At 43.4% G+C, this 25,040-nt stretch overlaps 1 protein-coding gene across 3 annotated transcripts in view; it reads left to right on the top strand.

Annotated features, from left to right (window-relative positions):
* Positions 1–6,058: 6,058 nt before the first annotated feature.
* Positions 6,059–25,040, top strand: part of LOC134575158 (gastrula zinc finger protein XlCGF48.2-like) — a 35,875-nt gene continuing 16,893 nt past the window's right edge. For 2 of the 3 annotated variants that reach the window (XM_063434379.1, XM_063434377.1), the window contains exons 1-4: positions 6,059–6,144; positions 13,687–13,832; positions 14,491–14,679; positions 16,397–16,475. In XM_063434379.1, coding sequence (XP_063290449.1) covers positions 13,755–13,832; positions 14,491–14,679; positions 16,397–16,475 — 346 coding nt within the window. In that variant the 5' untranslated portion in view covers positions 6,059–6,144; positions 13,687–13,754. The remainder of the gene's footprint in view (positions 6,145–13,686; positions 13,833–14,490; positions 14,680–16,396; positions 16,476–25,040) is intronic. The other variant, XM_063434378.1, reaches the window with a different exon arrangement.

Raw genomic sequence — 25,040 nt, 5'->3', positions numbered from 1 at the left:
AATTCCGAAGTGCCGAATTGCGAAAAAATTCGGAATTTTGGAATGCCGAACCGAACCGAAAATCTTCCCCATGCACATGCCTAATATGACCCTGGTTGTTCGTGTAATTGTGTGTATACAACAATAGTACCGAAGAGTATACGGTAACATACGGTATACGGTAACATAAAACAAAGTAATCCATTAATGGTCTGTAGAGCGTCCGTAACAATTCATATTGAGTGGTCTTAGATAATGGCAACCATCTAGATCAGCTATGTAATATAATCAGGTCAAAACCGGTTGGGATCTATGCAACTATTTAATAAAAAATAAAAAAACTTTATTATTATTTACATATAAACATATTTACAGACAGCGATTAAAATAAGGTGGAACAGGTGGGTGTGTATATTCTGTTGATGGAAATACCTACAGGTCTATAAAAATGATGACAACGAAAAACCTTTGCTTAGTCCCTGTGGTGAGTGTTTTCAATGTATATATCCAGTAAGATTCTCTTTGCTTTAACTTACGATCCCAATCCCCTTTGCGTTGGGTTTGGGTTATGAGTTCTATGCCCATAAAGCGTATCCTACTGGATGAGTTGGCATGATGTGCTTTAAGATGCCTTGAGATGGGAGTTTCCAATTTCCTTCTGACTGAATTTACATATTCTCTAATACGGAACTTAAAAGGACGGAAGGTCTTTCCGACATACTTAATTCCGCAGGAACATGTCGAAAGGTAAATTACTCCCTCTGTGCGACAGTTGAAGAAGGACTGTACAGAATGAAAGTCCTGGTTCAAACTGTCAGAAAAAACCCTGGTTTCCTTGGCCACATATTGGTAAGCACTACAATGGCCACACCTATATGTGCCTTTAGGTAGGTACAGTTTGAGAGAACTACTGGGGGGGGCAAAATGACTAGGTACCAGTAGGTCTTTAAAGTTCTTCCCTCTTGGTGCCGTAACAGAAGGGAATGGTGAAATCACTGACTTGATATGAACATCTGATGTCAGAATTGGCCAGTATCTACCAAGGATTGACAACATTGTATGCCAACCTGCATCATACGTCCCAATACATCGAATCCGATGGCTTGGGAGTGAAGTTTTATCCTGAAGAAGGCTCACTCTATCCGAATTCCGTGCCCCAGAGTATGCCCTTTTAAGGACTCTATTGGGGTACCCTTTGTCTTTGAAGGATTTCCGTAGGCTGACAGCCTTTATTTCGAAATCTTCAAGGGTTGAACAATTTCTGCGCAACCGCAGGTATTGCCTAATCGGGATACCTGCTTTAGAGGGGTAAGGATGGTAGCTGTCCCAATTAAGAAAGCTATTCGTAGCTGTTTGAAGGTAAGTCTGGAGCAGGTTGGTATGGAGCAGGTTTGAAGGTAAGTGTTACAAACTGCCATTTGTAACTGGCCCCTTAAATGACAAATTGCCCTACTTCCCTGGGTTGTGGAGAAGCCTATTTGCCAGCCTCCTTCCTCATGACTATGGCCCCTGGGAGATTGTGCAACTGAAAACGTTTGGACTATTGGGTGTGTATGGCCCTTTAAGAACTATTGGGTGTGTATGGCCCTTTAAGAACCGTCTGGGGACATATTGTGACTTTGCTGAACAATGCCCCTTTAAGACTATGTCCCCAGGCCTGTAAAATAACTTGCCCCTGGCTTTCCCCCACTTGGTTCAGTAAATGGGGCTTACTGAATCAAGTACCACACAGGCGGACCACCCAGAAGTGGAAGTGTGCAGGCAATTTACCTCCCAGGCTGGGAGCCTGCTGTAGGTAAATTGCTGACCCCTGGGTGGCCGCAGTTCGTGCAAACGAACACGTGGCGGCAGCCATCTTTGTTCATTTGAACGAGGTCAGCAGTTTGTGTAGCCAAATCCATGGAACTAAAATCGGCTACACATTTCACCGAACACCGCTGACCCTTACCTTCTCCTACACTGAACTTTCAGCTGCAGAGACTAAGTCCCGTCAAAGATTCGAACGCACGTTATAATGGGAGTCGTTTTTCTGCATAAAATTGACTGGCCGCACAGCCCAAATCTATGGAACTGTTTAGGGCAGGAAAATGTGCTTGCGGTCGGTCATAAAGGACATCCGTCTAACTTTTGATCTACTGGAGGGATTTGTGTGATTTTTGTTTATATTTAAAGTATGCTGATTCTAAATATGTAATATTTATGGAGATTGGATGTATGGTTTTACAGTTACAGTGTATGTATAAAAACTGTATTTTTCCTGCCTGTGATAATTATGTTAAGTATTGTGTACCATAATTATATCACAGGCAGAGGGGAGGATTTTGTGTGTAATTGCTGGGAGTGTTTTCTGTAATGTACGTGTATGATTGGCTGTTCTGTAAAACCCTGTGGGTGGTCCTATCTAAGAGAAACCTGCATAAAAGAAAGCCCTTTGGGTGCCAATAAACAGACTTGACCCTCTAACTTGCAGCCTTGACTCGTGTTTGTAGGGGACAGCTATAATCACTACAGGGATTGCTATGCTCTTCATACTCCCTTAGCTACTGAGCTTGTAAGAGCTCTTGTTCCTGATCCTGCTTCGCTCTACAGAAGGAAGAGGTTCACCTACTGGAACCTGGAGCCTGGTCGTAGGCATGGCCGGATTAAGAGCCCAGTGGGCCTGGTGCTGACAATTATGATGGGGCCTAATTACAGAATCTTATCGACCAAAAACACTAAAACAGTCATACCTCTCAAGTGTCATGTATCTGATGGAGTTGGTGTTGGAGGGAAAGGATGCAGCTATAAGAAAACACATACTCTATGCTAATCTCTTTATCTAATTTATGCTTTCATCTTTCAAGTAAATCCATACCCCCTAACAGCAGTGTCCAGTGAAGCAGGAAGCCAATGGGCGGGGTAAAAGAGTAGGCCACTGATGCAAATCACATGACCAGAACTGCCAAAAAGGGGGTATGTCAGTCCAAAGAATTGGAAGGCCAGCCTGTCATCAGTGTCCCTATGCATCACAGTGTCAGTGTCCCCATGTCGCCCAGTCCCCTAGTATTCCAGTGTCTGTGTCCCCATGTATCAGTGTGTCCCGTGTCACTAGGATACTAGGGGGACACAGAGACAAGGGGACACTGAGAGACATGGGGGCACTGAGACAGTTGGGGAGACTGGAAGACATGAGGGCACTTGTGGATACAGACATAGGGACACAGAGACATGGAAAAATGGGGACACAGACATTTGGGGACACTGGGAGAAATAGGGTCACAGACACTAGGGACACAGAGACATGGGGACGCAGACACTGGGAGACATGGGGACACTAGGAGACATGGGGACACAGACACTGGCTGGGGGACACAGAGACATGGGGACACCGACATATGGGGACACTGGGAGCCATGGGGACATTGGGACACTGGCTTGGAGGCATGGGGACACTGAGACCCTAGGGACACTGGCTGGGAGGCATGGGGACACTGGGAGACATGGAGACACTGTGGCCCTAGTGTCTCTGTGTCCCAATGTGTCTACCTATGTCTCACAGCGTCCCCATGTGTCTCAGTGTCCCCATGTCTCACAGTGTCCCCACATCTCCCAGTGTCCCCTAGTGTCTCAGTGTCATCATGTGTCTCAGTGTCCCCATGTCTCCCCGATGCCTTTCCCCCCATCCCTCACTTCCCTAAGCTGTAGGCTGTCTCTGCAGACTGGGAGCTGCTGTCTGGACTCTCTGTGCTGTGTAGCTGCTCCCCTGCATATCAGTGAGTAGAGAGAGGCAGGGAGGGATATGCTGTAGATTACTATCCCTGCCTCTCTCCATACACAGTGACCCCTACTGGCCAGTGCTGGTGGTGCAGAGTAATCTCCATTTATACTGAGAAAAATATTTGCATTTGTATTGCCGGTATTACTGCAATACCATCACGGCCAGGCAGCCTCGAATACAGGCTGTGCCTTAATATACCAGTCAGGTGGCAAACCGAAGAGTAGTGTGTAATTTTTTTTAAATTGGGCCTATTCCATGGGCCTGGGCCTGGAGCTGCAGCTCCATCAGCCCCTATGTTAATCCGGCCCTGGTCGTAGGTCCATGGTGGATAGCAGACGGCGAGATCCTAGCCCAGCAGCGGCGGTTCGTGGAGTCTGCAGTACTTATGGTGTCTACGCAGTAGTTATGGTGTCTACAGTGCTGATGGTCCTTTGGTGAGCGCTAGGAGCATCTTTTTCTACGGTCCAACTTCCAGCCAGCCTGGAGGCAACCGTAACAGTAAGTCTGGAGCAGGTTGGTATGGAGCAGGGTAGAAGGTAAGTCTGGAGCAGGCTGGTATGGAGCAGGGTAGAAGGTAAGTTTGGAGCAGGTTCACAGGAGACAGGAACTGAAGTCTTTCAGGTAGATCACCAACTTCAATGTAAAGGCCCTGTTGTGAGCAGGGTATAGCCTTATGTAGCTGAAGCAAGTAATTAGTCCTAGCCAGGTGAGGATTGAGGCCACAAGTGGTTGAGAGCTGGAACATATTTTTTAAAGGAACAGAAACAAAAGGAAGATAAAACATAGCTGTCAGGATACGATCCTAACAGGTAGTGTGAACTAGCACAGCTGTGTATTGCCCTACAAGCAAGATAAAATATCCAAAAAAAATGGTCAATTACTGTATTGTTCTCCTGCTAGATGTTTAAAGACCGCACAGTTTAAGGTGGGAGGGCACTGTGAGTCCAGGTTAGATGGAAGAATATGAAATAAATAAAATGAAAAAAATAAATGATTAACAATGTTTCTATGATATGTCTTGCGTTTAGAACAGCGGCAAGCAGATGTGAGTATTAAACACAGTGCCATATGCCCATTCCGCTTTACAAAGTGTCAGATTTTCTCAATCTTCGGCTAACATGTCCTTGTCAAAGTGAATGAAAATGCCCAGAAAAAAAAACACAAGTCACTACAGCCAACTGACAACAAGCTACCACATCCCTTGCAAAATAAGCAACAAAATGGCCTACCCCAGCCTACAAACGGGGAACCATTGCAAAAGGAGTTGTTTTGTTTTTATTAAATGTAAAAACGTATTTAAAGGATCACTTGTTTTCCTGTCACTATATAGCCCTTAGGTCCCCCCCACCACCCGCAGAGCCCCCCTCCCTTGGCGTTCAGCTACTTTAATCCTGTGCCTGTGACCTCTCCTCCCACTCCAACGTCCGCTCCCGACTGGAGCCGAATGCGCATGCGTGGCCAGAGCCATTTAACGCAACAACGTGGGTACAAGTTTTACAAACGTTCTACACAATTTCTACAGACAGCCGGGAGTTTCTGCAGCTCCGATGAAGATTGCTTGTCAGTAAATAGTTAGAAAGATCACACAGGTGTAAAGTTAAAGGGCAATGTGTCAGGATATTTATAGGTGGCGCTGAAAGAAATGGCGCCCAATAGTGGCACAATCTCAGTGTGCTCCAATTTCCAGCATGAAGTCAGTAGGGGGTTTGCGCTACTTGTGCTGTTTCTGAACCTCCACGTCGCTCTGGTGATATTTGCAGCAAATGTTGGAGTCAGAAACGAAGAAGACCAGTACCCATAAACTAAACAATAAATATAGGTATATAATGACACTGCGGGAGTCAAAAGAAGAAAAGAAAATCTCAGCATTAACAGTTCAGTGTGTTTATGTGAATGACATGAATATGGGTGTTGTATCTAATCACAGAGCCATATATCCTCCCTCACCTTACGTGGGTCCATATACCGCCCACTTCAATTTCTCCATTGCCAGCAATTGCATCCCATACTTTCACATTGACCTGCACATGTAGCAGCAGTGCCTGCCATGGCCATCAATAAACAATGGCTTGAATGAGGCCAACTATGGGCTGAGTCTCCATTAATGTGTAAAGGGTTAACATGATCCTGATTTCCAGCAGAGCTTCACACTGAAACAGCCATTCCATCAATACATTTCCCACTAATATCCCCATGTTTCCGGGCTCTGCCCTCACACTGCATAGAGACCAATAGGAGCTCTGCCCACAACAAAGATGGCGTCTGAGGGTCAGCCTCGGTGACGTCATATTAAAGAGCCGAATTACAGATCTCTACCATGAAAAGCCCCCCATACAGTGCTGTACAAAGAGGTAGTGGATACAGTGCTGGGCAACACAGGGAGCAGCAAATCTGGAGTAAATAGTGCTGTGAGTGATAAATATACAACTATCTGGGTATATAGACTGTGTACATTGTATATTATACAGCCCTGGGTATATACTATGTATATAATGTATGGGGTAACTATACACCCCCTGTATATACTGTGTATATAATGTATGGGGTAAATATACATCCCCTGTATATACTGTGTATATAATGTATGGGGTAAATATACACCCCCTGTATATACTGTGTATATAATGTATGGGGGTAAATATACACCCCCTGTATATACTGTGTATATAATGTATGGGGGGTAAATATACACCCCCTGTATATACTGTGTATATAATGTATGGGGGTAAATATACACCCCCTGTATATACTGTGTATATAATGTATGGGGGTAAATATACACCCCCTGTATATACTGTGTATATAATGTATGGGGGGTAAATATACACCCCCTGTATATACTGTGTATATAATGTATGGGGTAAATATACACCCCCTGTATATACTGTGTATATACTGTATGGGGTAAATATACACCCCCTGTATATACTGTGTATATAATGTATGGGGTAAATACACACCCCCTGTATATACTGTGTATATAATGTATGGGGTAAATATACACCCCCTGTATATACTGTGTATATAATGTATGGGGTAAATATACACCCCCTGTATATACTGTGTATATAATGTATGGGGTAAATATACACCCCCTGTATATACTGTGTATATAATGTATGGGGTAAATATACACCCCCTGTATATACTGTGTATATAATGTATGGGGTAAATATACACCCCCTGTATATACTGTGTATATAATGTATGGGGTAAATATACACCCCCTGTATATACTGTGTATATAATGTATGGGGTAAATATACACCCCCTGTATATACTGTGTATATAGTGTATGGGGTAAATATACAGCCACTGTATATACTGTGTATATAATGTATGGGGTAAATATACACCCCCTGTATATACTGTGTATATAATGTATGGGGGTAAATATACACCCCCTGTATATACTGTGTATATAATGTATGGGGTAAATATACACCCCCTGTATATACTGTGTGTATAATGTATGGGGTAAATATACACCCCCTGTATATACTGTGTATATAATGTATGGGGTAAATATACACCCCCTGTATATACTGTGTATATAATGTATGGGGGTAAATATACACCCCCTGTATATACTGTGTATATAATGTATGGGGTAAATATACACCCCCTGTATATACTGTGTATATAATGTATGGGGTAAATATACACCCCCTGTATATACTGTGTATATAATGTATGGGGTAAATATACACCCCCTGTATATACTGTGTATATAATGTATGGGGTAAATATACACCCCCTGTATATACTGTGTGTATAATGTATGGGGTAAATATACACCCCCTGTATATACTGTGTATATAATGTATGGGGTAAATATACACCCCCTGTATATACTGTGTGTATAATGTATGGGGTAAATATACACCCCCTGTATATACTGTGTATATAATGTATGGGGTAAATATACACCCCCTGTATATACTGTGTATATAATGTATGGGTTAAATATACACCCCCTGGATATACTGTGTATATAATGTATAGGGTAAATATACACCCCCTGTATATACTGTGTATATAATGTATGGGGTAAATATACACCCCCTGGATATACTGTGTATATAATGTATGGGGGTAAATATACACCCCCTGTATATACTGTGTATATAATGTATGGGGGTAAATATACACCCCCTGTATATACTGTGTATATAATGTATGGGGGTAAATATATACCCCCTGTATATACTGTGTATATAATGTATGGGGGTAAATATATACCCCCTGTATATACTGTGTATATAATGTATGGGGGTAAATATACACCCCCTGTATATACTGTGTATATAATGTATGGGGGTAAATATACACCCCCTGTATATACTGTGTATATAATGTATGGGGTAAATATACACCCCCTGTATATACTGTGTATATAATGTATGGGGTAAATATACACCCCCTGTATATACTGTGTGTATAATGTATGGGGTAAATATACACCCCCTGTATATACTGTGTGTATAATGTATGGGGTAAATATACACCCCCTGTATATACTGTGTATATAATGTATGGGGGTAAATATACTCCCCCTGTATATACTGTGTATATAATGTATGGGGTAAATATACACCCCCTGTATATACTGTGTATATAATGTATGGGGTAAATATACACCCCCTGTATATACTGTGTGTATAATGTATGGGGGTAAATATACACCCCCTGTATATACTGTGTATATAATGTATGGGGTAAATATACACCCCCTGTATATACTGTGTGTATAATGTATGGGGTAAATATACACCCCCTGTATATACTGTGTATATAATGTATGGGGGTAAATATACTCCCCCTGTATATACTGTGTATATAATGTATGGGGTAAATATACACCCCCTGTATATACTGGGAACAAAATAATCCTGCACTCCACGATCCAAACTTAACTGCCCGGTGCTTGTCCAGCAAAATACAAAAAACGAAGAAGAGATAGCACTCCCAGGACTTGTAAGTAAATATAAAACTTAACTTTTAATCAATCGGCAAGAGGTCGACGTTTCAGTCTGTTAACCACAGACTTTCATCAGGACTAATGCACAACACCATAAAATGACATATATATACAATGAATACATATTGGTAATCAACTTACCCGCCACCAAACCAATTACGTCTCCCTGTCAGCTCCGGCTGGGTTTGCCGCGGGTTCCGCCGACGTCAATGCGTGCGTCGTGATGATGTCATTACACGGCGCCGGCGTCATTACACCACGTGACCACATGCCTGTCAGCATCATGGGGAGTGTTGTCATGAAAATGGACTCCATGGCAACCTAATAAAAACAATAATAAACGGCTGAAGCGGAAAATAGGAGAACACTTGAATTATATTACTTATTCCAAATGCATGAGTGTAACCACTATCCCCAAACAATCGGGGGATTATAAGGCTCACAATAATTACGGTCCAAGGCAGGACAATATCAAGGTGAATCTCTAAGGGGGCAGAGCATTAAAGGGATAAATTCTCTAGGGAATCCAAAGGAAATTAGAAATTAAACGAATGGACCCATAGTGTTAGATAAAATGAAGTCTTACTTTTCGTAAGGTGTCTACCCAATATATAAACACAAAGATCATAAGGCTTGCAATAGAATAGCCTAACATATTGACCCCGCAATAGTAGCGACTATAAGAACAACGGAACTCAATCATGTTCAAAGAAGTTGAACCAAGGAGTAAAAATCTATATGGAGACTAAATCATGGGCCCATCTGTATACTGATCAAGACTCTAAAGGGTGCCCACTAAGTGGCTTACAGAAATAATTAGTAAATGACTAACTAAGAAACAACAATCTGGGAAAAATATATGCAGATAGGTGATAACAATAAAGAATGCATATCAAGAACCCACTTCGTGGATTGGTCCCCATGTCTATGTATTCACTATATTGGTCAAAATAACCTACAGACACATAAAGAATGGAGGAATATGAAAAGTATGAAAGGGGTGGAGACAATGACCATCCTCAAAACTGGACAACCAGGGAGGTGGCTTAACCCCAAGGGCGGGCCCCCAACACCTATGCCAGTATACATCAGGTCATCCAAGATATTAAACTATAAGAACACAGACAACGAATATTTTTCATTTAGTCCAAGGGGATGGACCGTTTGTAGTGTCCTAATCCAGAACAATTCTCTTTGGAGGAGCATCTTTTTTCGATCACCCCCTCTCCTAGGTGCTGGGACATGATCTATAGCCATCAGCTTCATGGATGGCAAGTTATGGCCAAGTTCGAGAAAGTGCTTTGCTACCGGTAACTCCGACTTCTGGTCCCTGTATGCTGTTCTGATGCTAGACCTGTGGTTACGGATCCGTTCCCTCAAGGGCAAGTCCGTTTTCCCGATGTATGTTAAACCACACGGACACATGAGTTTGTATATCACGAAATCGCTGGTGCATGTTAATCGATGTTGGATGCGGAAGCTGGTTTCCGTATGAGGATGTGTGAACGTTTTTCCGGGGATCATATGTCCACAAGTCACACATCCTAAACAGCGATAGCATCCCAGATTCTGTGGAGTACTGCTCTTCGTGTAGCAGTGAACTGGATCGGTGTTCACTAACAGATCCCTCAGATTTTTGTTCCTCTTGTAGCAGAACATAGGAGGATTTTGGAATATTGGAGGCAGTGTCACATCATTGCTAAGTGTTCTCCAATTTGCCTCAATAATTTGTTTGAATTTAGGTGATGATGTTGTGAACGTGGTGGGGAAGACCAATCTGTCAGTTTTTTCCTTAAGTGCAGGAGTGTCAAATGTAGCCCGCCCTCGGTCAAGTGCCTTCTGTAAAATCTGGCATGTATATCCACGTTGTTGAAATTTTTCCCACATTAACCCTAACTGTTCTTGGGCTCTTATTGGATCTGAGTTGTTCCTCAGGACACGCAAGAACTGTGAGTAGGGTAGAGAGTTCTTTAATGAGCCAGGGTGGAAGCTATTAGCCTGAAGGATTGTATTTCGGTCCGTCGGCTTAGAGTATAAAGTATATGCCAGTCTCGACCCTTCTCGTAGTACTCTGATGTCCAGGAAGTCAACTGATGCCAAGTCCATCTCTGCTGTTAATTTGATGTTGCTGGTGCTTATATTGATGGACTGGACCATTTCTTTGGCCTCGGCTATGGAGCCAGTAACCAACATAAAGATATCGTCGATATACCTTGCATACTTCAGGATACGGTCATGATAGGGTTGCAGAATGTGTCTGGTTTCAAATTCAAACATGTAACCGTTGGCATACATGGGTGCCATAGCCGCACCCATGGATGTACCAGCAATTTGTCTGTACCACTCCGTCTCGAACCTGAAGTAATTCTGGGACAGGACTATTTCCAAAAGCTCCAGCGTATACTCTATGGGAGGTCCTATGTAGTGTGTAGATTGCGATAATATCGACCTCATAGCCTCTATCCCCTCTTGATGGGGTATTACGGTGTACAAACTTGACACATCACACGTCAATAGAACAACCGGTTCAGAGGGTAATGTTGTCTCAGATAATAATCTTATGAAGCTTGGGGTGTCCTTTATGCAAGTGGGAAGATGTTCAATGGGTTCTTTAAACAAGAAATCCAGCCTGTATATACTGTGTATATAATGTATGGGGGGTAAATATACACCCCCTGTATATACTGTGTATAGAATGTATGGGGGTAAATATACACCCCCTGTATATACTGTGTATATAATGTATGGGGGTAAATATACACCTCCTGTATATACTGTGTATATAATGTATGGGGTAAATATACACCTCCTGTATATACTGTGTATATAATGTATGGGGTAAATATACACCCCCTGTATATACTGTGTGTATAATGTATGGGGTAAATATACACCCCCTGTATATACTGTGTGTATAATGTATGGGGTAAATATACACCCCCTGTATATACTGTGTGTATAATGTATGGGGTAAATATACACCCCCTGTATATACTGTGTGTATAATGTATGGGGTAAATATACACCCCCTGTATATACTGTGTGTATAATGTATGGGGTAAATATACACCCCCTGTATATACTGTGTATATAATGTATGGGGTAAATATACACCCCCTGTATATACTGTGTATATAATGTATGGGGTAAATATACACCCCCTGTATATACTGTGTCTATAATGTATGGGGGGTAAATATACACCCCCTGTATATACTGTGTATATAATGTATGGGGGGTAAATATACACCCCCTGTATATACTGTGTATAGAATGTATGGGGGTAAATATACACCCCCTGTATATACTGTGTATATAATGTATGGGGGTAAATATACACCTCCTGTATATACTGTGTATATAATGTATGGGGTAAATATACACCTCCTGTATATACTGTGTATATAATGTATGGGGTAAATATACACCCCCTGTATATACTGTGTGTATAATGTATGGGGTAAATATACACCCCCTGTATATACTGTGTGTATAATGTATGGGGTAAATATACACCCCCTGTATATACTGTGTGTATAATGTATGGGGTAAATATACACCCCCTGTATATACTGTGTGTATAATGTATGGGGTAAATATACACCCCCTGTATATACTGTGTATATAATGTATGGGGTAAATATACACCCCCTGTATATACTGTGTATATAATGTATGGGGTAAATATACACCCCCTGTATATACTGTGTATATAATGTATGGGGTAAATATACACCCCCTGTATATACTGTGTATATAATGTATGGGGTAAATATACACCCCCTGTATATACTGTGTATATAATGTATGGGGTAAATATACACCCCCTGTATATACTGTGTATATAATGTATGGGGTAAATATACACCCCCTTTATATACTGTGTATATAATGTATGGGGTAAATATACACCCCCCTGTATATACTGTGTATAGAATGTATGGGGTAAATATACACCCCCCTGTATATACTGTGTATATAATGTATGGGGTAAATATACACCCCCTGTATATACTGTGTATAGAATGTATGTATATATATTTATTTAATTAAATAAACACATTAAAGAGCAGAACGACTCTAGTTTAATATAGTGGTTTTGGTGTAAAGATGCAGTGTTTACATCGCGAAGCATTGGATTGGCTGATTTATTGTCAATCATTTCAGCTGCAGCAAGACCGACATACCGAGGGACTACAGGTGAGTAAAATAGCTCTCTGTTACTATTTCAGGGCGGTCTAGTAATCTTACTATGAAGGGAAACACTCTAATGTTGGAAATGCATGTATCTAACGTTTAATGTCTCTTTTAAATTATTATTATTTTTTATCTGAGGATGTTTGAAATTTATTTAAAGGGACACTATAGTAACTTAAATAACTTTAACGTAATGAAGCAGTTTTTTATGTATAGATCTCACTGCTCAATTATCTGCCGTTTTGGAGTTAAATCACATTTGTTTCTGTCAATGCAGCCCTAGACACAACTCCCTTGGCTGTGACTGACACAGCCTGCAGGAAATAGAAATTGTTACATTTTCAATCTGATGTTAACTTCCTTTAAAAGTTTTAATCTCCTGCTCTGTAATATGAAATGTAATCACACACAGGAGGATCCTGCAGGGTCTAGAAGGCTATTAACAGAGCAGGAGACACATTTGAAATTAAACAGAACGTGCCATTAAGGAAGTATAAACATTAGATCTCATTTTACAGGAAGTGTTATGAAAGGCTGTGTAAGTCACATGTAGGGGGGTTTGGCTAGGCTGCTTAAACAAAGTGATTTAACTCCTAAATGGCAGAGAATTGAGCAGTAATGTTGCAGAAACATGCTATATACACCAAAACTGCTTTATTAAGATAAGGTTTTTCAGTGACTATAGTGTCTGTTTAACTATATTTTTATATTAATATTTATTAGTATATTAGTAAAGTGTCTATTTACATACCTTGTATATCTTTATATACAGAGCCACAGAATATCCTAATTCCTGACCACAACCCCCAGAGTCTGTTCTCAGGCTGCCTGATTGGCTTAATGATGACAAACCGGAATCAGATGACCGAGAGGATCCTGGATCTGACCCTGGAGGTCAACTACCTGCTGACTGGAGAGGTGAGGGATTCTGGGAATGTCACAGCAACTACACACTTTGTCCCTTTTGTTTTTTTTAGCTCACCTCCCTGTCTTCACATATAAGATCCAGTAGATTTTGGACACATCTTTAATTATCAATAATCAATGGGATTTCACTGTGAGATGTTCTAGCTTTATCTTTCAATCAGGCAATTGACGTTCTCTGTAGGTAGATATGATTTTTGTTCTTAAGCTTTCCACACCCAGTCCAGGGAGCATTGATGTAACCATGCTGGGAAAGTGCAGAAAGGGAGTCTGATTCACTGCACATCATTGCACAGCTTGTGCTGTCAGTAGCCAGCCTGATCGGTGGGATTTCTGGGACCACCTTGCTGTGTTTCTCTCTCCTTGCTGTGTCTCACGAAGGAGCTTGCTGCTACTGCACAATAATGTCCTGTCTGTCATTAGTGTACAGGTCTGAAACGGAGGTGGGTGGATTAGTGGGCGGGTAAGAGGGTAATTATTTGAATTGAAAAGTCCAAGCCTTTTACTGTGTGTATATGATATATGTAGCCTATGTAGTGACAGGCTTTGTAAGATAGACAGTTGGAATATGAAAGTCATAGATATCCTTTACTGAGAGATGTGTATTTTTATTAGGTGCTTAATATTGATTAGAATGCCTCTCTCTATATAGGATTACATCGTTATGAAGAGATCTGGTGAGTCCATAATACAGGGCAGAATCCCTCGTGCGTCCGATGGATCCAGCAGGACCCAGAGCCCCAGCACGGTGCCTCTACCTCACTCACTGATACATGAGAGGAACAATGAGCAGAAGGTCCTGAAACTGACCAATCAGATCATCCACCTGCTGACTGGAGAGGTGAGGCTGCTGGGAATGGGACATCATAGAGTAAAACCAAGGGATGTGTCTGGATGGTGACTGTATCATTGTGTGTGCCAGGTTCCTGTTAGGTGTGAGGATGTGTCTGGATGGTGACTGTATCATTGTGTGTGTCAGGTTCCTGTTAGGTGTGAGGATGTGACTGGATGGTGACTGTATCATTGTGTGCCAGGTTCCTGTTAGGTGTGAGGATGTGTCTGGATAGTGACTGTATCAGTGCGTGTGCCAGGTTCCTGTTAGGTGTGAGGATGTGTCTGGATGGTGACTGTATCATTGTGTGTGCCAGGTTCCTGTTAGGTGTGAGGATGTCTGGATGGTGACTGTATCATTGTGTGTGCCAGGTTCCTGTTAGGTGTGAGGATGTGTCTGGATGGTGACCGTATCATTGTGTGTGCCAGGTTCCTGTTAGGTGTGAGGATGTGTCTGGATGGTGACTGTATCATTGTGTGTGCCAGGTTCCTGTTAGGTGTGAGGATGTGTCTGGATGCTGACTGTATCATTGTGTGTGCCAGGTTCCTGTTAGGTGTGAGGATGTGTCTGGATGGTGACTGTATCATTGTGTGTGCCAGGTTCCTGTTAGGTGTGAGGATGTGTCTGGATGCTGACTGTATCATTGTGTGTGCCAGGTTCCTGTTAGGTGTGTGGATGTGACTGGATGGTGACTGTATCATTGTGTGTGCCAGGTTCCTGTTAGGTGTGAGGATGTGTCTGGATGCTGACTGTATCATTGTGTGTGCCAGGTTCCTGTTAGGTGTGAGGATGTGTCTGGATGGTGACTGTATCATTGTGTGTGCCAGGTTCCTGTTAGGTGTGAGGATGTGTCTGGATGCTGACTGTATCATTGTGTGTGCCAGGTTCCTGTTAGGTGTGAGGATGTGTCTGGATGGTGAATGTATCATTGTGTGTGCCAGGTTCCTGTTAGGTGTGAGGATGTGTCTGGATGCTGACTGTATCATTGTGTGTGCCAGGTTCCTGTTAGGTGTGAGGATGTGTCTGGATGGTGACTGTATCATTGTGTGTGCCAGGTTCCTGTTAGGTGTGAGGATGTGTCTGGATGCTGACTGTATCATTGTGTGTGCCAGGTTCCTGTTAGGTGTGTGGATGTGACTGGATGGTGACTGTATCATTGTGTGTGCCAGGTTCCTGTTAGGTGTGAGGATGTGACTGGATGGCGTCTGTATCATTGCGTGTGCCAGGTTCCTGTTAGGTGTGAGGATGTGTCTGGATGCTGACTGTATCATTGTGTGTGCCAGGTTCCTGTTAGGTGTGAGGATGTGTCTGGATGCTGACTGTATCATTGTGTGTGCCAGGTTCCTGTTAGGTGTGAGGATGTGTCTGGATGGTGAATGTATCATTGTGTGTGCCAGGTTCCTGTTAGGTGTGAGGATGTGTCTGGATGCTGACTGTATCATTGTGTGTGCCAGGTTCCTGTTAGGTGTGAGGATGTGTCTGGATGGTGACTGTATCATTGTGTGTGCCAGGTTCCTGTTAGGTGTGAGGATGTGTCTGGATGCTGACTGTATCATTGTGTGTGCCAGGTTCCTGTTAGGTGTGTGGATGTGACTGGATGGTGACTGTATCATTGTGTGTGCCAGGTTCCTGTTAGGTGTGAGGATGTGACTGGATGGCGTCTGTATCATTGCGTGTGCCAGGTTCCTGTTAGGTGTGAGGATGTCACTGTTTATTTTCCTTGTAGGTGTGGAAGTATTTAGAAGGACACAGGGAACCTTACAATGACTTAATGATGGACACTCACCAGCCTCTCGGCTCACTGGGTAAGAAGAAGCACTTTTTATATACACAGCTTGTGTTATAAATACAAAAATACAAAAGGTGCTGCACTCACTGTGTAATCCAATTAATGCCCGGTGTTGATCGGCAGAGATATAAACAAGGAAGTGGACCGCACTCCAAGGACTTTTTCAGTAAAATTTTACTTTTAATGCTGCAAGGAAAAAAGTTTCAACGTTTCAGTCTAAAGATTTTAGACTTTCATCAGGACAAGGTTAGCTCACACACAAAATACCTAGGAGTATACACTCCGGAGTGCGACTGACATTTTCGGCGCGAAAACGAACCGGGTCGCTCGGGATGGGAGGTCCAGAACCAGGTGGGGTAAGTCTATTGAATGTGATTTTATGGTGTGGGTGTATATATATATATAGGTATTTTGTTTGTGAGCTAACCTTGTCCTGATGAAAGTCCAACATCTTTAGACTGAAACGTTGAAACTTTTTTACTTGGAGCATTAAAAGTTAAATTTTACTGAAAAAGTCCTTGGAGTGCGGTCCACTTCCTTGTTTGTGTTATAACTATATATGGAATTGAATCCCTAGCTTCAAAGGTCCAGTATGAGGTCAGTATAGTAATCAAACCACAGTATAGGGTGAGATCAGTTTACATTGTCAGTTTGTTGTATTTTTGTATTACTGATTTTAAATCAGAGTCTGATTGCATGTATGTGACGTTGCTTCCGTTCTCTGACTGAGTACCTCCACCAGGTCAGTTTCCTAGCTCGAAAACGTTCAGAATGTTTAAATTACAAATTAGGGGTCACATTAATTCAGTAAAACAGACCATCGACACTCCAATCGGGGGTGGGGCCTGACCGCCGATCGGATCAGACGCATGTCGTCTGAGCTCCTGCACCAGAACCGGAATATCGGTGCCAACGGCGATCCGATCACAGCTACAGCCCTGATTCTGGACCCACAGTACTCACTAGCTGACGCTGAACAGGGGGATACCCCTCAAGTTCCGATCCGGATTCAAAGTAACCTGATTGAGGTCTGCGGCCTAGGAAGGCTTGAGCTGGGGTGAGACGGCCGCTCTCCCAGTTCTCCAGTCGGCGCTCCGCAGCCCCGTCCCCCCCCCCTGGACCGGTGGGGGTCATCCCGGTCCCCATGGCAAACCACCGCTACACTTCAACACACTTACCCATCCTGCGGAGAATCGCGGCCTGGACACGGCACCCTAAGATGGCGGCCGACTGACTGCCTCGTGCACTAGGTGGTGAGGATCAGAGGCGACACAGCAGAGAAGGGGCAGATAACAGCCACTGGAACAGGCTCCTGATATCACCAGCACTACATATTCTATTCCAGTGATTGAACAGGGGGCAGAGAATAACCGGGACCCCCCGGGCGCTCTTCTCACACCATCTCCTCATTCCTACTTACCAGGCCCTTCCGGGCTGAAGGCCACCAGGGACGCAATCCCGGAGCACCGGCCACTACCGTTGCAGACTCAACACCGCTGGCGGCGACAAAACGCAGGGACCGAGAGAAAACCGCAACCTCCTGCCCGAGGACCCAGCCCAGCAATTAGACACCAGAAGATCTTACTCAGCGGGACCCTTGGACACAGGGAAGGGACTCCCGTCCCAAACTGGGCACGGGGATCGGAGCTGCCCCAGCACTGCCTGAGAGAACTCACGCGACACCCGACCAACTCTTGCTCCCAGCGGTACCAAGGGAAGACAAGAAGCTGCTTAGCTGCCGACACAGAGAACTCTCTAACACAGCCAGCATGTGGCGTTGGATGAATGGCGACCGGAGAGACTACCTGTCATTTGTCTCAATCTCATACTTAAGCATATCTCAATACTGGATAGGAGGCATTAAGCAAGCTGATTTTCACAGCACAGTAGCGCAGGGGAGTGTAGTTTCCCAGTAGCCTGTATAACCTGTATGTTAAACTAGAACAGATGCACTTACACTTGCATACCAATGCTATTGTGACCCCACTTTATCCAGCAGTCCCTCTTTAGCAGTACTCTATGGCTACTAAACCCGCCTTTCAATACCTGCTTAGTTTGCAAACGTAACATTTCCTGAATTGCCTTACCTGGATAGCCCACTACTACTTAGCTAAGAATTTAATAACTGTCCAGACTAGGATAATGTACCTGAGCCTGTTAAGCTTAACTACCCTGAATTGCCAAAGTAATTTGTGAGCTTGTTCTATTAATCTCCCTCAGCATGATTGAAATCTATGAAGCAAATTACCACTGTTCTCTATATTTTACAAGCATGAATATACATCTAGATATAATAACTATAAAAAATGTGCAGAGAATCAGACATGTGATACTGTTTAGTGGTTGATATTCTCTCTTGACACCTTGCAATGTCTATGTTCATCTGTGTACTTTGCAAAGCACTACAAAAATAAAGAATTAAAAAAAAAAAAAAAAAAGACCGTATTCATAGCAGCAGAGTTGTCTGTGGGCCATATTTTAGGCTCTACTGCTAGACGTCATTATATTTATGTTTCACGTCTGTACATATATCTTCTAAGTTGTACATATAAACACGGGGGCTATCCATTGTAGCGGAATTTTGCCGTTCCACCTTCAGCAGGACCTCTGTTTTCGCAACCTGTGAGAGCGTTGACGCGGGTTGCCCCGTGTGACACACCAAAGCGTTTCCATGGCAACCCACGGCAACACTATCGCAAGAACAGAGGTCTGCTAAACTTTGAACGTGGAGACTCCAGGGAGAGTCTCCCCTCTTCATAGGAGAATAGTGCTGTGCCACCGGACCACCAGGGCATACAATGTCCACCCTTCCTGGACAAGTAAGAGGCAAGGAGGGGGTAATAATTCCATTAAATACAAACTGCTCACCCCCACACTATATATGCAAACACTACACAAACACAACACACTACATACACAAACACACACTGCATAAACTATACACATACAGCAACCATGTGTGTCTGTATATGATAATGTGTACGGGTGTTTGTCAGTAACTGTATGTATGTTTATGTATTTGCATTTGTGTGTGTGTGTCTATGTATCTGCCTGTGTTTACCTATGTGTCTCTGTATCTGTAGTTATGTATCTGTGTGTCTGCATTTTTGTCTGTGTATCTGTATGTGTGTTTGTGTCTCTGTAGCTGCATGTGTTGGTGTGTGTCTGTATCTGTGTATGACTGTGTGTCTGTGTACCTGCATGTGTGTCAGTGTATGTCTGTCAGTGTGCATTTGTGTCTATGTATCTGCATGTGTATATGTGCATTTCACCAACACTACACACAAATGCACCCCTGCATTCAAATGTCAACACTACATATAAACACACCACCATATTTAAAACAAACACTACACAGTGCGCACCTGCTTTCAAATGCCAACATTACATTCACTCACACAAACTCCATACAAAACATGCTTGCATTCAAACACACAAACACTACTCAGTGCTAAATACATTAAAAACATTTTATGGGTCTGTTTTACATTTTAAAGTTTGGAGCTGCCAAATCTAGTCTAGGTACGCCCCTGCACGTCTGGCTATGTCTCATTTTGTTTAATACTTTTCTTACACTTCTATTGAACCTTGTTCCTCTCTAGGATGTAGGTAAAGAACAAGATCTTCCTAAATAGTTAGGAGCCACAAAGCGTAAGGGGTAAGTATTAGAGCAAAAAAACGGGAATTAGAGCAATACTTTAATAGGGGAATAGACAATCCTAACTAAACCAGTCACCAATTAAATAGCAGTAGTATGATGGTTAGCTAGCAGCTAGCAATCAGACTTCCTAGCATAGAAAAAATCGGGATGGATAGGTAGGGGGGGTAGACATAAAGGGGAAGACACAACTTAAAAAGTGGACACAGGCTGTGTAATGATCCAAAACCTGTGTGCACAGGGTCCCGCTGAGTATTCTAATAGTACCTAGTGGAGGTCAACACGTAGAATATCGGGCTCCACTATAGGTAGAGACAAGTGTCAGATAAGTGTAGCGTGTTGAACTAGTAACTAGGTAAATACTCCAATGAATAATTAGAATAAAGTATCGAAAAAACCTCTTATCGAGAACAGATATGCTGCTGTTACTAGCTACTTCCGATAGGGGGGGATAACCGTGTGTAACCTGTATACCGTGGTAAGTATACGGTACAGTTACCCTATCCACAGGAGTTATAAGTGCGTGGATACTGCTGTACTTCGTGCGGTAAGAAAACAAATTACTGACAGGATTAGAATGACTGGGGTTATGTATCAGTTTACCCTAATGAGGCACTGGGTGGAAGATAAAGTATTACTTCGCAAAGCGGTATAAGCGGTACTGATTGTCTCCTGATTCAGAGAGACTTTAAGGTAAGTAACCACTTCAGTGCTGATGGGTGTTTGTCCCCGATGGAATGTCAATTTCCCATAGTAAGACACTTTGGGGAAATATGACCCTCAGTTGGGCAGCACTAGAGGCAGTAATGGTCTCCCGGGTCGGAGAGACCAGAACACACCGTGGCTGCTTTGGTGCTGAGCGGGTGGCAATCGATTGAGCAGCTCGGGAGGTAAATATATAGGTCTCCCGGGTCGGAGAGACCTGAGCGCTCCGTAGTAGCTTTGGTGCTGAACGGGAGTTGCTAGCCGTAATATATTATAATATAGTGATAGCGGCTAGGAAGGGTAGCCCAACTAGTAGTATTAGAGGTAGGGAGCAAAGAAAAGTCAGAAAGATGCCTTCAAGGAATTTGAAACTAACATCAATATGAACCACAGAGACAGCAATTTGAGCTTTTCAGAACGCAGAGCCCTTAAAGATCTACAAAAACAACCTGACCTGATTATCAAACCAGCCGACAAAGGCGGTAACATTGTGCTCCTCAACCGCTCTGACTATACCCTCATGTGTATGTCTCATTTGAATGACACTACCTACTACAGAATACTTCCCTCAGACCCTACCAGCACCTTTGTCATTGAACTAGAAACACTTCTAAATGATGCCCTAAAGCAACAAATTATCAACCAAGATGAATTTAAGTTTCTACACCCTAACAGAACCCCCACCATTGCGACCTTTTACTGTTTACCCAAGGTGCACAAGGGTATCCGACCCCCTCCGGGTAGACCCATCGTCTCTGGGAACAAATGTCTCACTGAAGGCTTGAGTAAATTCATTGAAAAGATTCTACATCCCCTAGTGCGTAAGCTACCCTCCTACCTCCAGGACACAAAATCGACGCTACTTATGCTACTAGACAGGACTGTCCCCCCATATACTCAATTGGCTAGCCTTGACGTGGTCTCCCTCTACACCAACATACCTCACCAGATGGGACTGGGTCCTTCCGACACCATTTCTAAACTGAAACAAGATACCCAATCGGTCCTGTCACTACTCGCTACAAATTATTCTATTTGCTCGAGATTCCCACCAAGGCATCAGGCCGTTTTTTGGGTTAAGCGATCACACAGTGTATAACAATTGTTAGATAGACCGTTGTCTCTAACACACTATTTGACTATACCTACTTATTCGGCTGTTTTTACTCAAACGCTACTTCCCTGGTTAGCAAATAAGTTTCACCTCTGCTTTACTATTACCGATGCCCTTGAAGGCATCTTTCTGACTTTTCTTTGCTCCCTACCTCTAATACTACTAGTTGGGCTACCCTTCCTAGCCGCTATCACTATATTATAATATATTACGGCTAGCAACTCCCGTTCAGCACCAAAGCTACTACGGAGCGCTCAGGTCTCTCCGACCCGGGAGACCTATATATTTACCTCCCGAGCTGCTCAATCGATTGCCACCCGCTCAGCACCAAAGCAGCCACGGTGTGTTCTGGTCTCTCCGACCCGGGAGACCATTACTGCCTCTAGTGCTGCCCAACTGAGGGTCATATTTCCCCAAAGTGTCTTACTATGGGAAATTGACATTCCATCGGGGACAAACACCCATCAGCACTGAAGTGGTTACTTACCTTAAAGTCTCTCTGAATCAGGAGACAATCAGTACCGCTTATACCGCTTTGCGAAGTAATACTTTATCTTCCACCCAGTGCCTCATTAGGGTAAACTGATACATAACCCCAGTCATTCTAATCCTGTCAGTAATTTGTTTTCTTACCGCACGAAGTACAGCAGTATCCACGCACTTATAACTCCTGTGGATAGGGTAACTGTACCGTATACTTACCACGGTATACAGGTTACACACGGTTATCCCCCCTATCGGAAGTAGCTAGTAACAGCAGCATATCTGTTCTCGATAAGAGGTTTTTTCGATACTTTATTCTAATTATTCATTGGAGTATTTACCTAGTTACTAGTTCAACACGCTACACTTATCTGACACTTGTCTCTACCTATAGTGGAGCCCGATATTCTACGTGTTGACCTCCACTAGGTACTATTAGAATACATATCTGTGCACACAGGTTTTGGATCATTACACAGCCTGTGTCCACTTTTTAAGTTGTGTCTTCCCCTTTATGTCTACCCCCCCTACCTATCCATCCCGATTTTTTTCTATGCTAGGAAGTCTGATTGCTAGCTGCTAGCTAACCATCATACTACTGCTATTTAATTGGTGACTGGTTTGGTTAGGATTGTCTATTCCCCTATTAAAGTATTGCTCTAATTCCCGTTTTTTTGCTCTAATACTTACCCCTTACGCTTTGTGGCTCCTAACTATTTAGGAAGATCTTGTTCTTTACCTACATCCTCATATTAGGTACCTCAGAAGGACAGCCTCTTCTTCCCTTTCCACTTTATACCCCGAGGGTTACCCCCTCCCTGTCCGTCCACATTTGAAAATCTCATAGGCCAACCCATACTTCTTTTCATTGTTCCTCTCTACCTCTGGTTATGTGTAGGCACACTTCTTCCTAGTGTATGGTGAGTGTAGCGGATCCCGGGTAACCTGCCCTGTTACCTCCGCTTTTCCTTCCTTCAGTTGGTCAGGAACCATTTAAAGTACAAAGAGACCAATTTTCCCCCAGTAACTGGACGACACATAGTCCTGGAGGTACAACAACACTTTATTGGGCACACACGGCTCTTATGCATACCCCATGCAAGCACACAAAAGCATACAGGGACACCCATCAGGCTCCTCCCCCTCCCAGGGACCCTGGCGCAGGAAGGGACTCTGTTTGTCCCCAGAGCCTGCCATTACAACCATAGGGTTTCCAACACTAGCCGCCAGGGGGTCTTCCTCCTAGGAGCCCCTGTGCCTGGGATTGCAGGCGCGGGTAAAAGGAACCATCCCTTTGTCTTCCAGTCACAGGAAAGCCCGCCAGCGGAAAAAGAGCTGGTCTCTGTCCCTCAGACTCAGGAGAAGCCTGCCAAACTCTCCAGTGCCCCAAAAGGGCCAACACCAATCTCAGGGATCCTCGCCACGGCTCCTCTCACGAATAGCCTCCGTTAGCGAGGTCCCGGTGTGAAACCCAGACAAGGTAAGCATCTCCTTTTCGGGGTATGACTGCTCCCCCTGGCTGGCATTCATCTGTACGAAAGGCAGCCACCCAGGGGAGCACTCATTAATTACTTCCCTTGCGGTTTCATACCTATGTTGCAAGTGTGAACGTTCTGATTAATTGGTGTGAACGTTCTAATGGGGCACCAGGGAGGTCCTCGTTCGGGAGACAAATGAGTCAGGAAACAATCCACAAATGCTCCCCCTTTGCTGGCGTTTGTTTGTACGAATGGCGGCCTCCCAGGGGAGCACTCATTAATTGTTTCCTTTTGCGGTTTGCCACTATGTTGCGAGGTGTGAACGTGAGGTGTGAATGTTCTAACCTAACATTCTAAATGAGGTATCGGGGTGGTCCCCGTACGGGAGACGACTGAGATCCCTTCGTGGAAGCACTCCCGAACGGGGAACGGGCACAATATACAAAAGGATGGGGAAATACACAGACACCCTATTCCAAATTATTATGCAAATTCTATTTAAGTGTCACAAAGATTAAATATTTTGTTTTTCAGTTTAACTCATGGATGGCATTGTGTCTCAGGGCTCTTTTGATCACAATCTCGGACACCTGTGATAATTAGATTGCCAGGTGCGCCCAATTTAAGGAAAAACTACTAAAGGAGGGTGTTCCACATTATTAAGCAGAGCACCATTTTCATGCAATATGGGGAAGAAAAAGGATCTCTCTGCTGCCGAAAAGAGTGAAATAGTTCAATGCCTTGGACGAGGATTTCATGAAAACTTAAGCGTGATCATCGCAAGAGGTTTGTGGCTGATTCAGAGCACAGACGGGTTTGTGCAGATAAAGGCACATTGAGGAAGATTTCTGCCAGATCCATGCATCGGATCAAGAGAGCAGCTTCTAAAATAACATTACATAGCAGCAAACAGATATTTGAAGCTGCTGGTGCCTCTGGAGTCCCATGGACATCAAGGTGTAGAGTCCTCCAGAGTCTTGCCACTGTGCATAAACCTTCTATTAGACCACCACTAACCAATGCTCACAAGCAGAAATGGCTGCATTGGGCGGGAAAATACACGAAGACTAATTTTCAAACAGTCCTGTTCACTAATGAGTGCCGTGCAACCCTGGATGGTCCAGATGGATGGAGTAGTGGATG

This window comes from Pelobates fuscus, chromosome 10 (genome assembly GCF_036172605.1).
Source record: "Pelobates fuscus isolate aPelFus1 chromosome 10, aPelFus1.pri, whole genome shotgun sequence".
Taxonomy (NCBI): domain Eukaryota; kingdom Metazoa; phylum Chordata; class Amphibia; order Anura; family Pelobatidae; genus Pelobates; species Pelobates fuscus.
Note: the sequence above shows the minus strand (reverse complement) of the source record. Positions and strands in the feature narration are given on the sequence as shown.